This window comes from Nannobrachium achirus (genome assembly GCF_963921795.1).
Source record: "Nannobrachium achirus genome assembly, chromosome: 11".
NCBI lineage: Eukaryota > Metazoa > Chordata > Actinopteri > Myctophiformes > Myctophidae > Nannobrachium > Nannobrachium achirus.
The window spans coordinates 27,910,194-27,927,688 of NC_137820.1; the positions used below are offsets into that span (position 1 = coordinate 27,910,194).

The window sequence follows — 17,495 nt, forward strand, 5'->3', positions numbered from 1 at the left end:
TAACATTTGCGCTACGAAGTTTTAGAATGGAGATGAGAGGTTTCTGCCCGACAGTGAGGATCTCTCTCTCTCTCTCTCTCTCTCTCTCTCTCTCTCTCAAGTGGAACAAGGATCAGGGCAGCGGTATATGAATAAGACACTTGGCAGATGGCAACACACGGCAAAACCTGAGAGAAATGTAGACTCGAGAGTAGAGAGAGAGAGAAAGAAAGGGGGGTTAAGAGATGAATTGAATGAGAACGACAAAGATAGAGTCCCTGTATATCTAATCTGTGCTCTGTTGAATAACACAACGTGTCTTTTCAGTGAAAAATCTGTCACCTTCATCGAGCGACATCAAACCCTCTGACACAATGTATGAATTAGCCTTTAGACCAGGTGGCTTGGCATTGGTGCAGGCCTAGTGTCTGTGTGTGACTGAGATAAGATTCTTCTCTGTATGCAGTTCAATAGTTAGTATAAGGGGAATGTGAGGTGCAGTCTAGACACACAGCCTTTGCTGAAAAGTTCCTTTTCAGTTCGAGGAAGCGAAATTTGGAACAATCTACCAACTAACATTTCGTCTCTGTCGGGTGAAAACCCTGTATGTCCAAAACCGTTCGTTTTGCATTCATCATTTTAAAAATGATTTAAACTAGTGAAAACAGCCGATCTACAAGCACACTTGTAGTGCTTGTAGTGTGTGCTTGTAGATCGGCTGTTTTCACGACTTTTGTGCGACCGCCTTGTATGATGAAGCAGGGCTTTAGTTCACGAAAGAACGTACAAATTTGAAACTTGGAGATACAAGGTTTCCGCTCGACAACGACGATATACTGCCATTAAAAAACGTCTGACTTTCGGGGTTGACCGCCGCGATTTTCGGACCTTTTAATGTGGGCGTGCGGGTGTCCATCGTGCACGGATTGTGCACGATCCGCTCGCACGCCGTGGTCCGCTCGTGAGCACACAGTTTAATCCATGCTTCAGCAGCTGCAGTGTTGTCTAACAAGGTTATTGTCGGGAATAACTCTGGAAAGTCGAGATATGGCAGTAAATTAGTTTTAAGTCCAACTAAAAGGATGGATCATGGACAATCAAACATGTGAACATTTTTCAAGTGTGTCTTGTATTTAAGGTCAAAATTAGGCCTCTTTTACTGTTGGTTTTTACTCTTCTGTTCGTACACATGTGCAATTTTCCTTGTTTTCTGTATGGAGACTACGGATGTAAATTAGCGTTCTTGCTAAATCCGGTCTATTTACTTTTAATTAATATGCGCTGTCCTGTATAAATAAATATAAATACATTCTCTTTCTGTTAATCTGTCTGTCTGTCTGAAGCAGTATAAATGCACTGGCTGTGTTCTGTCCACAGGGGAAAAAAAGGAATCACTGTTGATTGAGATGACTGGGTGTGCAGCCCGACTGCCAGACCACTGTGATGATGATCAGAAGCTAATGTTTGTGCTTCCTTGTCTCTTGTGTTTTACAGTTAGATCAAATCCAGAAGCACAACTGGTACATGTAAGTATACTGCTTTTGACTCATCTTTCCATTCCCCCCCTCCCCCCTCGGGGTAGCTATACAGGTACATGATGAATGAGCACAGGCTCTGTACACTAGAGAACGTTTTGAGTAGGGCATTATATCCACTCTGGGGGGATGTTTAGGCTAAATTGCCAGTAGCAGGAAGAAGTATTCTAGACTTTGTACGTAAATGTCCTTCGTTCACAGTTTTACTTGAATAAAAGTTGTAAAGTGTTGGCATCAGGCCTGGAATTTTTGTCGTTTCAGGGGCAAGGCCACTTAGCCTTTTTGTGTTGTTTATTTTTAAAGGCACAAAGGCCAAATGCCAGGGCAGGAAGGCCATCAAAAAAAACAAGATTTTAGTCTATCTGCAGTGAAATGATAAATTATTTACAATCTGATCCATGCTCAGCCCTGCTCTAATCAAAGTCACTGGGTTGGTTTAAAGATGGGCACTCGGGGGAGTTAAGAATTCAGAATCTCAACGAAAGTCACTGACAAGAAAGAGACACTGGTCAGCCTGGTGTCTACAGTGACAAAAAAGAGACAGATTGTCCCAGGTTTGATTCCAGGACAGGGTAGCAATGTCGATGTGTGTCCCTGAGCAAGACTCTTATAACCCCTAATTGCTCACACGCTCCTTGTGGGCAGCGAATCAGCTGGTTTGGGCTGAAAATACTGAATTTCCCTTGCAGGAGGAAATAGTTATCTATTATTATTATTATTATACTATGCTGTGCGTGGTGTTCTTTCAGAGCGGGTAAGAACGAGCCGGAGCCGGAGCAGCCCGTCCCCAGGAAGGTGACCATCCGCAGCCTGCCGTCGGCCGATGACATCGACCCGGACGTGCTGGACAGCATGCACTCCCTGGGCTGCTTCAGAGACAAGAACAAACTGCTCAAAGACCTGCTGAACGACCAGTGAGTGATGGAGGAGAGACGGGGAGGGAGGGAGGGATGGAGGGAGGAAAGAAGGAAGACGGGAATGGGAAGGAATGAATGTTGTAAAGATGTGGGGGGAGAGTATGGAGGGATGGTGAGATGTAGAACGGTGGTTCTCAAAGTGGGTTCCGGGGACACCCGCAAGGGCTCCTGTTCCAGGCGTCACAATCATTTTCACATACTTTATCCCATTCAGAACGGGTACACATCATTGTGTATCATTATTTTATGCTTTAACTATTGAAAAATAGCAGATATACAAGCTCAGTGCCGCACTGCGATGCCGCGCTGCGAGCTTGTAGATCTGCTATTTTTGAAAAAATCACACCCGTGTGAAGTGGAGCTGTGTGTGTGTGTGTGTGTGTGTGTGTGTGTGTGTGTGTGTGTGTGTGTGTGTGTGTGTGTGTGTGTGTGTGTGTGTGTGTGTGTGTGTGTGTGTGTGTGTGTGTGTGTGTGTGTGTGTGTGTGGATCATGTGTACCGATTTTTGTGACATTTGAAGAAAATGTGTAGGAAAAGGAGCAAAAAGTGTGTTTTGGAGAAAATTCAAGATGGCGGAAAATCTATCATGGCGCAAATGGGCGTGGCCTATATGGGGAGATGCGTCATGACCCAAGGAATCCAGGGAAAAAATATTTTTAATTTTCCGACCTACGGTTCAATAGTTACAGGCCAAAACGTAAAGTGGGGTGTTATGGCGCCACCATGCGGCCAAATGACACAATTATTTTTTATTTAATCCTTGAAATCATTATGAACCTCCTCTCCAAGTCTTGAAACTCTAGCCCCTATGGTTTGCGAGAGACAAATAATTGAATGTGAGTTTTTGCGATTCCCATTATAAGTCAATGGGGAAAATTAATTCACTAATAAATTAATATCAATTAAACTATTGAACCTTTCTCTTAGCAAGTTACTAGCCCACGATTCCCGAGTAAGCCGGTCGATTTGACATATGGCGCGAGTGTGTGGTGGCAAAACTGTGGGACTAGTAGCGTGCCGAAGTTTAGGAAGTTCAGGCTACATACAGACACACAGACAGACACACAGACAGACACACAGACAGACAGACCCACACAGCCACGTATAGGGAGCCTGTGCTTCACACAGCTCCAAAAATCACACCCGTGTGAAGTGGAGCTGTGTGTGTGTGTGTGTGTGTGTGTGTGTGTGTGTGTGTGTGTGTGTGTGTGTGTGTGTGTGTGTGTGTGTGTGTGTGTGTGTGTGTGTGGATCATGTGTACCGATTTTTGTGACATTTGAAGAAAATATGTAGGAAAAGGAGCAAAAAGTGTGTTTTGGAGAAAATTCAAGATGGCGGAAAATCTATCATGGCGCAAATGGGCGTGGCCTATATGGGGAGATGCGTCATGACCCAAGGGATCCAGGGAAAAAATATTTTTAATTTTCCGACCTACGGTTCAAGAGTTACAGGCCAAAACGTAAAGTGGGGTGTTATGGCGCCACCATGCGGCCAAATGACACAATTATTTTTTATTTAATCCTTGAAATCATTATGAACCTCCTCTCCAAGTCTTGAAACTCTAGCCCCTATGGTTTGCGAGAGACAAATAATTGAATGTGAGTTTTTGCGATTCCCATTATAAGTCAATGGGGAAAATTAATTCACTAATAAATTAATATCAATTAAACTATTGAACCTTTCTCTTAGCAAGTTACTAGCCCACGATTCCCGAGTAAGCCGGTCGATTTGACATATGGCGCGAGTGTGTGGTGGCAAAACTGTGGGACTAGTAGCGTGCCGAAGTTTAGGAAGTTCAGGCTACATACAGACACACACACAGACAGACACACAGACAGACCCACACGGCCACGTATAGGGAGCCTGTGCTTCACACAGCTCCAAAAATCGTGAAAATTAGAATTTTGACCCGATTCTATAAGTGTCTTTTGAATCCTTCTAAGGTTTTTTGACAAACCTATGTTTCTATGTCAGCAATCTGGCCAGCCATCGTCAAAGAGAAGGTCCTTTTCACTTAACTGGAGCTCAGTTAGTCTGTTCTCGAGAGACTACTATGTCAGTGGTTAGGGGTGTAACGATACATTTTAATAGCGATTCGATACATATCACGATACATGGTTGACGATACGATACATGGACAATATTGGTTCATTCATGGTGATACGATACGATTAGATTCAATGATTTAAAATCGATATAGTAACTATTTAGCAAAGAAATTAAATCTGTGTGAAAGGTGTGGATAGTGCAGGTTTTACGGGGAACGTGTATTATTATGGATATAAATAAGTAAACACAGTAATTATCTGCCAAATACATGGACATTGTATATCGACAAACCTGCACCTTGACGTGAACCCAGAGATTACACACATTTATCGATAGACCAGTGTAGCTATATGGAAAGGAAAAGTAATGAAACCCCCCTCCTTTTCATTTTTGGAGCTGTGTGAAGCACAGGCTCCCTATACGTGGCTGTGTGGGTCTGTGTGTCTGTCTGTGTGTCTGTGTGTCTGTGTGTATGTAGCCTGAACTTCCTAAACTTCGGCACGCTACTAGTCCCACAGTTTTGCCACCACACACTCGCGCCATATGTCAAATCGACCGGCTTACTCGGGAATCGTGGGCTAGTAACTTGCTAAGAGAAAGGTTCTATAGTTTAATTGATATTAATTTATTAGTGAATTAATTTTCCCCATTGACTTATAATGGGAATCGCAAAAACTCACATTCAATTATTTGTCTCTCGCAAACCATAGGGGCTAGAGTTTCAAGACTTGGAGAGGAGGTTCATAATGATTTCAAGGATTAAATAAAAAATAATTGTGTCATTTGGCCGCATGGTGGCGCCATAACACCCCACTTTACGTTTTGGCCTGTAACTCTTGAACCGTAGGTCGGAAAATTAAAAATATTTTTTCCCTGGATTCCTTGGGTCATGACGCATCTCCCCATATAGGCCACGCCCATTTGCGCCATGATAGATTTTCCGCCATCTTGAATTTTCTCCAAAACACACTTTTTGCTCCTTTTCCTACATATTTTCTTCAAATGTCACAAAAATCGGTACACATGATCCACACACACACACACACACACACACACACACACACACACACACACACACACACACACACACACACACACACACACACACACAGCTCCACTTCACACGGGTGTGATTTTTTCTTCTTAAAAATACTAAATACAATGCACAAGTAAGTAGTATCGATACAATCGATTCTTTGCACTGCCGATTCGATACGATACAAAATAAAACGATATGATTCGATTTTAGCTGTTTTCATTTCGAAATACTTCGATTTTTGGAGCTGTGTGAAGCACAGGCTCCCTATACGTGGCCGTGTGGGTCTGTCTGTCTGTCTGTCTGTGTGTATGTAGCCTGAACTTCCTAAACTTCGGCACGCTACTAGTCCCACAGTTTTGCCACCACACACTCGCGCCATATGTCAAATCGACCGGCTTACTCGGGAATCGTGGGCTAGTAACTTGCTAAGAGAAAGGTTCAATAGTTTAATTGATATTAATTTATTAGTGAATTAATTTTCCCCATTGACTTATAATGGGAATCGCAAAAACTCACATTCAATTATTTGTCTCTCGCAAACCATAGGGGCTAGAGTTTCAAGACTTGGAGAGGAGGTTCATAATGATTTCAAGGATTAAATAAAAAATAATTGTGTCATTTGGCCGCATGGTGGCGCCATAACACCCCACTTTACGTTTTGGCCTGTAACTCTTGAACCGTAGGTCGGAAAATAAAAAATATTTTTTCCCTGGATTCCTTGGGTCATGACGCATCTCCCCATATAGGCCACGCCCATTTGCGCCATGATAGATTTTCCGCCATCTTGAATTTTCTCCAAAACACCCTTTTTCTTCCTTTTCCTACATATTTTCTTCAAATGTCACAAAAATCGGTACACATGATCCACACACACACACACACACACACACACACACACACACACACACACACACACACACACACACACAGCTCCACTTCACACGGGTGTGATTTTTTAAGTTAAAAACGATATTTCGATACAGTTACTATATCGTTACACCCCTATCAGTGGTTCTCAAACCTTCTCATGTGAAGGACCCCCAAAAAGATATGTATTTGGCCACGGACCCCCATCTCAAAATATTTAGTTCCAGGGACCACCCAGAAGCAAAATTTGAGTTACAAACCTTCGCTTTGAAAATACATATATTCAAAGATTTGCACACATTTTCACAACCTTTTCAAAAATAGCAGATCTACAAGCTCGCAGTGAGCTTGTATATCTGCTATTGTTCACTGGTTAAAGCATTCAATAATTCTAAGCCTAAATGGGTCAACAGTATAAGTTTCTGTAGCTCAGTCGGTAGAGCTCTCGCCTTTGGACCACAAGGTCATGGTTACGATCCCGGGCACCCCCATCTCAGCGCATGAGTACGACTTGGGTGTCGCAAGTCGTGCGGCAAGTACTGGGAGCTGATAGTATGTGTGGCTCTCCATCTCAGCAATCCATCTCCCAGGGGTCTAGCGCATTGTAACAGGGACAGACTCCTGTGTGTTACCGGTTGATACAGAGTCAGACAACAAGCCAGATTTACAAGCTCCTTTTGACACACATTCTCAGATCACATTTTCGTCCACGGACGAATACATATCATTTTGGCAGTCCTTGACATGAAAAGCTTTGGACTGTTGGAGGGAGGGATGGGTGAGAGGGAGAGGGTGGGAATAGTTGAACTGGAGAGAAGGCTGAGGTCTAAATTAGAGAGAGAGAGAGAGAGAGAGAGAGAGAGAGAGAGAGAGAGAGGAGAGAGAGAGAGAGAGAGAGAGAGAGAGAGAGAGAAGAGAGAGAGAGAGAGAGAGAGAGAGAGAGAGGAGAGAGAGAGGTGGACAGAAATGAACAGTCTAATGCCCAAAGATAAAAATGAAAAAGCGCTGAAAGAGAAGGCAGAGAGGCATTGCAGAAGCGGTTCATGACGTCTCTCTCTCTGTGTCTCTGCCAGCCAGTGGGGCTTGTCTGAGGCTCTTATGAAATGCTTTGGAAGCTGTCACATCTCATGTCAGAAGCCATACATCACTCCGTTGTTATCACACTCTTCTGCAACGCCGCTTGCCACTCAATAGATCCCCCCAAACCCATCCTTGTTGCTGCAACCAAAAACACGCTCCTGGGTCTGTTCGGCGAGTGTGTGTGTGTGTGTGTGTGTGTGTGTGTGTGTGTGTGTGTGTGTGTGTGTGTGTGTGTGTGTGTGTGTGTGTGTGTGTGTGTGTGTGTGTGTGTGTGTGTGTGTGAGTACTGTACTTGTATTACTATAGGCCTACTTGAGGGCTAAATGTATAGCAGAATTTGAGAAATATACTTTATTTAAGAGAAATAGTTATGCTAAAAAAAGTTTAAAGATGGCGTGCCATTATTCTTTACCCCCGTAAAACATGATGATCAGGTATTATGATTATACTTGGAGGAAGATTGTTTAAAAAAAAAAGTGTACAGAAAGTGCTAGGATTGTGTTTTAATATGGCCACACCCACCTGCTCATTAAGTTTGCCTGGTTGTCAGGTGGGTGGTGACCCGGCTGAAGTTAGCCACACCCACAGTGTTGTTGAATGGTAAAAAGGGGAGGGAATAAGCTTATGATGACATTAAATCAGTGTTTTTCAACTGGGCCGTTTGACTCAGAGGCTTTCAGCTATCAGGAAGTAACCAAAAATACACAGGGAAGACAATTATAACACCACCTGGTGGTCTATTGGAGTAACGTTAACACCATAGACACATACAAAACAGAAAAAGTACAAAACTATGGCACCACCTCTTTAAAGTTTAAGCTCTATTTTTCAATTTCTTTGTGAATAAAATGTTATTTTGTCCAATCTGTATCAAGGTAGAGTATGTTATGACTAACATACATACAGTATATGACTTCCTACTGTTTATTCTTTGATGCAGATTTTGCAAAGTACAGAAATGCCAGTCGTCGGACAATGCGGAGAGAGATATAAAACCTGATAAAAAATGCCTTCTTCAGATATACCCATGTAGACTAATTATAAACTCTGGCTTCGGGATTTGAGTTAAAAATCGCACACCAAAAAAAAGTGCTGAACATGGCATTTATAAAATGACTATGTCCTCAAATATAGTAATACAAAAGTGTGTGTGTGTGTGTGTGTGTGTGTGTGTGTGTGTGTGTGTGTGTGTGTGTGTGTGTGTGTGTGTGTGTGTGTGTGTGTGTGTGTGTGTGTGTGTGTGTGTGTGTGCATGTCTTTATCAATCCCCCCCCCCCCCCCGCTCCATTCTCCTGGGAACAGCCAGTAATAGTGCAGGCAGGGGCGTCACAAGGGGGAGGAAAGAGGGACTGAGTTACTAGGGCCCAAGGTGGAGGGGCCCTAGCAACTTTAGCTATTGAAAAATAGCAGATATACAAGCTCACAGCGCGGCACCGAGTGCCGCGCTGCGAGCTTGTAGATCTGCTATTTTTTTAAAGTTGTGAAATTGTGTGCAAATCTTTGAATATATGTATATATGTATATATAATATATGTATGACATTTGTAACAAAAATGTTGCTTCTGGGGGGTCCCTGGAACTAAATATTTTGAGATGGGGGTCTGTGGCCAAATACATATCATCTTGGAGGTCCTTGACATGAAAAAGTTTGAGCACCACTGACATGGAAACATAGGTTTCTTGCACACATTTTCACAATTTTTCAAAAATAGCAGATCTACAAGCTCGCAGCGCGGCACTCGGTGCCGCGCTGTGAGCTTGTAGATCTGCTATTTTTCTATATTTAACATTCATGGGGGGCCCACAGTGAATCCTTGTACCCAGGGCCCAGAATTTGGTGTGACGCCCCTGAGTGCAGGTCAGGATATAGAGGAGGAAACGTGTCTGTGCCCGTATCTCCCAACCTCCGGTTGGTTTCAGCTGAAGTTGCAGGTCCTCCAGCCCTGGCTCCCCCGCCGCTTTCCAATCTGTCTTTGTTACGGAGGTCCAATCCCTGGGCTGGACCAGGCACGCGCACACATAGAGCATAGAGCAGGGGTCTTCAACGTTTTCAGGCCAAGGACCCCTTAGCTGAGAGAGAGATGAAGCAGGGACCCCCTCTACATATTGTATAAATGTGTGATGAAGATTTTCATCGATTTCATAGATAGATTCATAGACTTGTTTGTCATCAGTCTATGTTGGATTTGTGTTAATGTTTTTCAGACATTTATCCACTTCAATCGTCGATACTTAGTAAACTTGACCTTTCACTCTGTACTTAGTCTGCTCTTTTTCCCCTCTACACCAAAGCTCTTTGCCGAAAATAGCCGATCTACAAGTTCGTTGTGAGCTTGTAGATCTGCTATTTTTGGCTAAAGTTCTCAGAATATGGACACTAAGGTTCAAGTTGTTAATATAAAAAGGATTGGCAGATTTGGAGGACCCCCTGTAGTAACTCTGAGGACCCCCCTAGGGGTCCCGGACCCCCTGTTGAAGACCAATGACATAGAGCATAAAGCCCCTGCCCTTTTATCTGTCGGTAAAAAAACTGCCCTCTCCAGACCATGAATGCAGTTTTTACTATAGTGAAAGAAATGCAAATGCCCTCTTTCCATGCCATACCTGAAGGCAGCATTCAAGAGAATTGCCTTGTCCAAACTTTCCTGAACTTGAATGCAGCATTTTGTGTTGAAAGAATTGCCCTCTCCGTGCAGAAATCCATGCCGTTAAGCCACTGTGTGTATTTTCACCAAAAGGCCCATTTTGAAATGTCAGCCCCTGCCTCTCTAACATTCTCTGCACGTCCCTGGGTTGGACTATAGAGCAGCAGTTCTCAAAGTGAGGAGGGGGTTCCAGCAGAGCCCCCCCAGCAGAATTGTGTCAATAAAGCTGAGGTTGAGGTGGTATTTAAGATATCCAAAGGGACACTGCCCTCAATACCCTCATACCTGTTTGACTACTTTTCCAAAGTGAGCACACCACAACACAATCTGGTACGCGTTACGTTATGAGCTTGTTGATTTTTGATTTATCTTGAAAAATGTGGAATGTATTTTAATCACACAAATGTCTTATATGATCAAAATATTTTCAGAATGTACATGAAGAAGTTTGAGAACCACTTGACTAGAGGCTAGATCCTTCCCTTTTTGTAGAAAGAGAGAGAGGGGGAGAGAGAGAGAGAGAGAGAGAGAGAGAGAGAGAGAGAGAGAGAGAGAGAGAGAGAGAGAGAGAGAGAGAGAGAGAGAGAGAGAGAGAGAGAGAGGAACATATTTGGATATTTTCATAAAGTTTATAGCAGTTGTTACAGTATAGTGTAGATGAGCCTAGTCCTAAAAAGAACTGTAATATGCTAGTAACTTATGATGGCTTTAATGATCTGTGTAATAAAAACTTTGTTTTAACGAGAGAAGCAATTTAGCAACACTCTTGCAATGAATCCAAAAAGATTAAAGTTCATGAATCATCGCTGCGTGTGTGTGTATACGTGCGTGCGTGTTTAATACTTTTTCTTCATATTTCTACGTAATCTTACAGTGGTGGAAGATCTTCATATACCCGTATTTTCCGGACTATAAGGCGCACTTAAAAGCCTTTAATTTTCTCAAAAAACTACAGTGCGCCTTATAGTCCAGTGCGCCTTATATATGGATCATTCATTGACATTGACATTCCCTTTAGCACAGCTCTATCTGTTGGATGCATAACGCAACGGTAGCGTCTATTATGTGCGCCTTATAGTCAGGTGCGCCTTATATATGAAAACAGTTTGAAAATAGACCATTCATTGACAGTGCGCCTTATAGTCAGGTGCGCCTTATAGTCCAGAAAATACTGTACTATAATTGGTCCTCACTAATGCTCACAATAAAATGGTAAAACTAAAAATCTACTCTGCCTGTTCTCATATAGGAGGGCCTTTTTGTTTTTTATTAACAGAGAGAACAGTGAGAACAATGACTTCTATTACAGCATGCTAACTTTGCCGCCTGCGGTTTCTATTAGCTTGGATTCCCCATTGATGATGTCACTGGTAGGTGGGTTTCTGAACTGTCCACAGCCCTCTTCTGAGACACAGACAGGGTAACATACAGTATTATGATGTGCATTAGTGAGGACAAATTATACGAAGATAAGTTGAAAATAGGTGAAGTCGTCCTTTGTAATCAGTTAAGACAGTTGTAAGACTCACTAGAGGGCTTAAGTGGTCAAACAGCATCTGTATTGTGGGGCAAGCTTTCGCAGGAAATAGCAAATCGACAAGCTCACAACGCCTGAAAGCGGATGCTTTCCCCACAAAAATAGAAACCTGAAAAGAGCACTAGTACTGTATAGAACCCATTTACAGGGTTTTAAGCATGGTCTCACGTCTGGTCTGTTTGCTGTCGTTGGCTCTCTCGCAGTGACAACCAGGAGAAGATGATCTACTTCCTGTTACTGGACCGTAAGGAGCGCTACCCCAGCCAGGAGGACCAGAACCTGCCCCCGCGCAACGAAGTCGGTGAGGCACACCACCACACACCACCACACGGCCAAGTATATGGCCACAGTTTACAGTTTACAGTTTAGGCATTTAGCAGACGCTTTTAATCCAAAGCGACTTACAATAAGCAGATAAAACATCATCTATCTATAAATGCGAGAAGTCTCTGCGTGTGTGTGTGTCTGTAATCCGCGTATCTCGAGAACCGTTCGTCCCACCGGCTTCAGATTCGGCACGCGCGTTCCCCGTCGCGGCACGGAGTGCAGTGCCGGGTCTCGACCCGACCCGACGCGCGGTTTTCCCGAACCGGCGCGAAACGTTCGGAATCTCCTTATGCGGGGTTGATTGTTGACATCAGGCTGTTTCTGAGGAAATCGGCGAAAGCTCTGACTCATTGTGACATCACTTCATAAAAGGCTCTGACATCACGTACGCCACATGAGTCAACAAAAAATCTCTGTGAGTGTGTATGTATGTAGGTAATCCGCGTATCTCGAGAACCGTTCGTCCCACGGGCACGCGCGTTCTCCATATATGGGCATAAAATGAATGCCCCCATATGAGAACCGTTCGTCCCACGGGCACGCGCGTTCTCCATATATGGGCATAAAATGAATGCCCCCATATATGGGCATAAAATGGATAAAGGGACACAGACAGACAGATTCAGAGATCTCCATATATGGGCGTGAAATGGACGCAAATAGACAGATATCTCCATATATGGGCATATATGGGCATAAAATGGACCCAGAACTATATGGACGCAAATGGCATATATGGGCATAAAATTTACGCAGAATCACAAAGATCTCCATATACGGGCATAAAGGGACACAGACAGACACACAGACAGACGGATACAGAGATCTCCATAAATGGGCATAAAATGGACGCAAATGGCATATGGGCATAAAATTTACGCAGAATCACAAAGATCTCCATATACGGGCATAAAGGGACACAGACAGACAGATTCAGAGATCTCCATATATGGGCGTGAAATGGACGCAAATAGACAGATATCTCCATATATGGGCATATATGGGCATAAAATGGACCCAGAACTATATCTGCAGTGATCTCCATATATGGACATAAAATGGACGCTGACAGACAGACAGATAACAGATATCTCCATATATGGGCATAAATGGACACAGGCAAACAGATGGTCAAAACGGGTCCTATGACAACAGGTATAATGGGGTTTGCATTAAAGGGCGGGGCATTCATTCCCTATTTACATTGTTCCGAGTTGGCCAGGTCGCCGACTAGACGCTGGGCCGCCCGAAGGGCGGCCCAGCTTCTAGTAATAATAAACAAGGTTAAATGTCAGTACATCAACAGCAATATAACAAATGCAAATGAATATCTATCTAGAAAAAACAATATAATCCGTAAAGAAAAAAAAAAGGTTTAAAAAAAAAAAAAAGAAAAAAACTAAAAAGAAATGCTAACTGGCTTCATGTATGGTCATTGATTTTTCCAGTAGTGCTAAGGGTTTAGGTGGAGTCTGAAAAGGTGAGTCTTCAGTCCACTGCGAAAGCTAGCGAGTGAGTTCGTTGTTCTAAGTGCAACAGGGAGTTTATTCCACAGCTTGGGGGCCAGGAGGGCAAACTGTCTCGGACGAGTGGATTTCTGCCCTGGGGTTTTTAGCGAGGGTTCTGTCAGCATCCCTGTGTTGGTTGATCTAAGTGCACGGGTGGGGGTGTAGGGGTTGATCAGGTTTTAGCGGTATGGAGGAGCCATACCTTTGGCCGCTTTGAAGGTCAGCATCAGTGTTTTGTATTCCGTGCGGGCTGCAACCGGGAGCCAGTGGAGGCTGCGGAGAAGGGGAGAGACATGTGAGAACTTAGGCTGGTTGAAGACCAGTCGTGCCGCGGCATTTTGGATCAGTTGGAGAGGTTTAAGTGCACATGCCGGGAGACCAGTGAGGAGAGAGTTACAATAGTCAAGTTTTGATATGACAGATGTCTGGATGCCTCCTGGGTGAGGAAAGGTCTGATTTTACGGATGTTATAGAGTGTGAACCTACAGGACCGGGTGACTGATGCAATGTGTGCCTTGAATGATAGCTGGCTGTCCAGGACCACACCAAGATTTCTAGCAGTAGGAACAGAAGTCACCAATGCATCTATGGAAATAGTGAGATCTTGCATGGGGCAAGACTTAGCTGGGAAGAAGAGTAGCTCCGTCTTGTCTGGGTTCAGAGTGCAGTCAGAGTGTAGTCTAGTTGAAAATGTCAGTCATTACTTGCACCAGCAAAGCACACAAGTATTGCATTCTGTGTTTACGCCCGTAGCCAATCAGGGACCAGCATTCTTGGTGACATCACCGTCAACTGCCGATGAGGGACCAGCATTCTTGGTGACAAAATGTACACAATTATGGTCATCAACAAATACAAACACTATTGTATTATATGTACAAAAGAGATGGGGGGAAATTACATTTATCTCCACTTGTAGTCAACTGATTTCCAGGCCCATGTGCTAGGATGTTTCTCCTGGAGTGTGTAGTAAGGTACTAGAATATTTATCCTGTTTTGTGTCGTAACGCACTGGGAGGATATTTCTCCCCTCTTGAAGGAATTGGATCAGCTCCAGTACACTGAGGATTGGGCTCTCCGGTTTGAAATAGCTCCCTGTTTACAGGAAAGAGTGGAGCACCTCAATTAACCAGCAAAGACCTGGAACGCGCCTGGATCGCATTAGATTTTAAACCTTTTAACCATTACTTTATGCTTTAACTTTTGAAAAATAGCAGATATAAAAGCTCAGGCTGCGAGCCTGTAGATCTGCTATTTTTGAAAAAATCATGAAAATGTGTGAAAATCTTTGACCCGATCCTTGACCCGACTTCTAAATCCTCCCTCTAAATCAGCTGTTCTCAAACTTTTTCATGTCAAGGACCCCCAAAATTACAGGTATTTGGCCGAGGACCCCCATCTAAAAATATGTTGTTCCAGGGACCACCCAGAAGCAAATATTTGAGTTACAAATGTTCGCTTTTAAATAGATATATTCAAAGACTTGACAAAAAAAATCATGATCTTTCAAAAAATAGCAGATCTACAAGCTCGCAGCGCGGCACTCGGTGCCGCGCTGTGAGCTTGTATATCTGCTATTTTTCAATAGTTAAAGCATTCAATAATTCTAGGCCTAAACGGCTTAAAATGTGGAGGGCTCTTAGGGTTTCAATAGGCCAGAGATTTCCCTCCAAAAACACTGTGTGCATGTTGTGCAGCTGTGCCCCTGTTCAGCACACGCAACGTTGCTTCCCACACAACCTGCTGTGGGGCAAGAAGTACTCTGATGTTTTACTGAAGCCATTGAGACTTGAGGAGGCCGATTCTACAAATAAAAAAAAATAATCTGTATAGTTCTCTCAAGAATGTTCAAAAATGTTCTAAAATAGCGCGTTGTGAGCTTGTAGATGCAGTTTTTTTTTAATAGCCTACGCCGGGGGTCTTCAACGTTTTCAGGCCAAGGACCCCTTAGCAGAGAGAGTTTATAGATTCCGTATAGTTTTATGGTTTGACAACACGATCATCAGTGTGTTTTGGATTCATGTCAATTTGTGTTATAGATATTTAACCACTTGAACCATCAACACTTAATGAACTTGACCTTTCACTCTGTACTTAGTCTGCTCTTTTCCCCCTCTACACCAAAGCTTTTTGCCGAAAATAGCCGATCTACAAGCCTCGCAGCGTGAGGCGTTGTGAGCTTGTAGATCGGCTATTTTTGGCTAAAGTTCTCAGAATATGGCAATGGCCTACGTTAAAACCTAAAATGACACAGATGCTCTCTCCTGGTTTTAATGGGTTAAAGGGGTATTTCACTTTCAAACGGGTTTGGGGTCATTTTATCGTCTACTCAGGCTTTTGTGAACACCCCAGACAGTTTTTAAGTGGATTTTATTAGACGCCCCCTATACAGTACAAACCCATTGTATAACTTCAAACTCATTGAAAACACCCGTCCTTGGTTCTGGTGACTGATATTGGCCTTCTAATGCGTAAGGGGGCGTGTTTTCTAAATTACTTTTTTCATTTATTTATTCTTTGGAAAAACCTCACAGAACCTCAGTCACCAGAACCATGGACGTGGGTTTTCAATGAATCTAACATGGCTAAAATGTTCCGAAAATGGCAGATCCGCAAGCTCACACAATCTGTGAGCTTGTAGATCGGACATTTTCAACATAGATGAAGTACAGGGGCCCGCTGGCCTACTGGTCCAGGCACATACCACATAGGCTCGGTGTAGCCTGACAGTGTGTCGCTGGTTCGATTCCCGATCCCAAACAACTTTGCTGCGTGTCACTCCCCATTTCCTGTCAGTTTACTGTCCTATCAAGAAAAGCCCAAAAAACAGAACAAAAAAAATTATGAAAAGAAAAAATAGATGAAGTACAAAATAGAGCTTAATTGGTTAATGATCTGCAAAGTAACTAAATCTAAAGCTGTAAAATAATTGTGGCAGAGAGAGAGAAAAGCCCCCGGCACAAAACATTAGTGGTCCACGGCCAAATACATATTCATTAGACATGGAAAAGTTCGAGAAGCGCCGAGTTAGAAAGAACACTGTGTGAAAAATGTGTGTGTGCAATTTCTTGTTATCTTGTGTTTGAACAAGTACACCCCCTCCCCCCCCTTCCCCCCCTCTCAGTAAATACAAAAGCCAGGCAATTAGTCCAGACACCCAGAGGGCAAACATTATTTATTCAATCATCGCTTGAATGTCAACGGTATCATGGACTAAAGATTGGCTTAAGATCACAGAACCATGCGTGTACATGAGTGTGAAGGACGCGCGCGCGCGCACACACACACACACACACACACACACACACACACACACACACACACACACATACACACACACACACACACACACACACACACGTGCACGCTCGATCACATTCTTGTTTGCGTGCGCGAACACACACACACAGGCACATTAAACAGAGCCCGTGGCTGGCACAGTGAATGTATTAGGTGTGTGTGCTGTGTTCATTGCGTGTGCATATCGTTGCTGTCGGGCAGGATCCTCATGTTTTATCTCCATGTAGGGCTGTCACCATGATGCCATTTTTACATGACCATTAATTGTCACTCAAATAATTGCGATTAACGATATTAATTGTGTTTTTGTCGTTGACAATTCAATTTCTGTATGGCTTGTAGGCTTTTGACAATATTCTCCCATTATTAGCCAGTCCAGAACCACCACTAGTGGGCGCAGTCTAGTAGTAGATGTTGAGAAGGGCGAGGCTTCTCCTAATTCCAAAGCAAAAAAGAAAATAGAATTGTTTCAATATTTTGTTGAATTGTTTGAAATATTTCTATGTTGAGCTGTCCATGGTGCTGAAAGTGCCTAATGCATTCAGGCCTTTAAAATCAGGCCTGAAACGTAACCACAACTCTGAGAAGTCCATGTTTACCGTTTATACCATTTTATATTGGACCACCAATACGTAACTCTACGTTTCAATCCGGGTACCCCTTTTGGTGTAGTTGTTGCTGTAGTCTATACTGTATATACCAGGGGTCTTCAA

General features: G+C 43.3%; 1 protein-coding gene across 1 annotated transcript in view; it reads left to right on the forward strand.

The window, feature by feature from the left end:
• The window catches only part of brsk2a (BR serine/threonine kinase 2a), a gene marked incomplete at both ends in the record, with an annotated part of 440,510 nt that overhangs the window by 375,529 nt on the left and 47,486 nt on the right, over positions 1–17,495 (forward strand). The window contains 3 exons of the mRNA XM_080736976.1: positions 1,474–1,505; positions 2,264–2,428; positions 11,851–11,948. Of these exons, the coding sequence (XP_080593102.1) occupies positions 1,474–1,505; positions 2,264–2,428; positions 11,851–11,948 (295 nt within the window). The remainder of the gene's footprint in view (positions 1–1,473; positions 1,506–2,263; positions 2,429–11,850; positions 11,949–17,495) is intronic.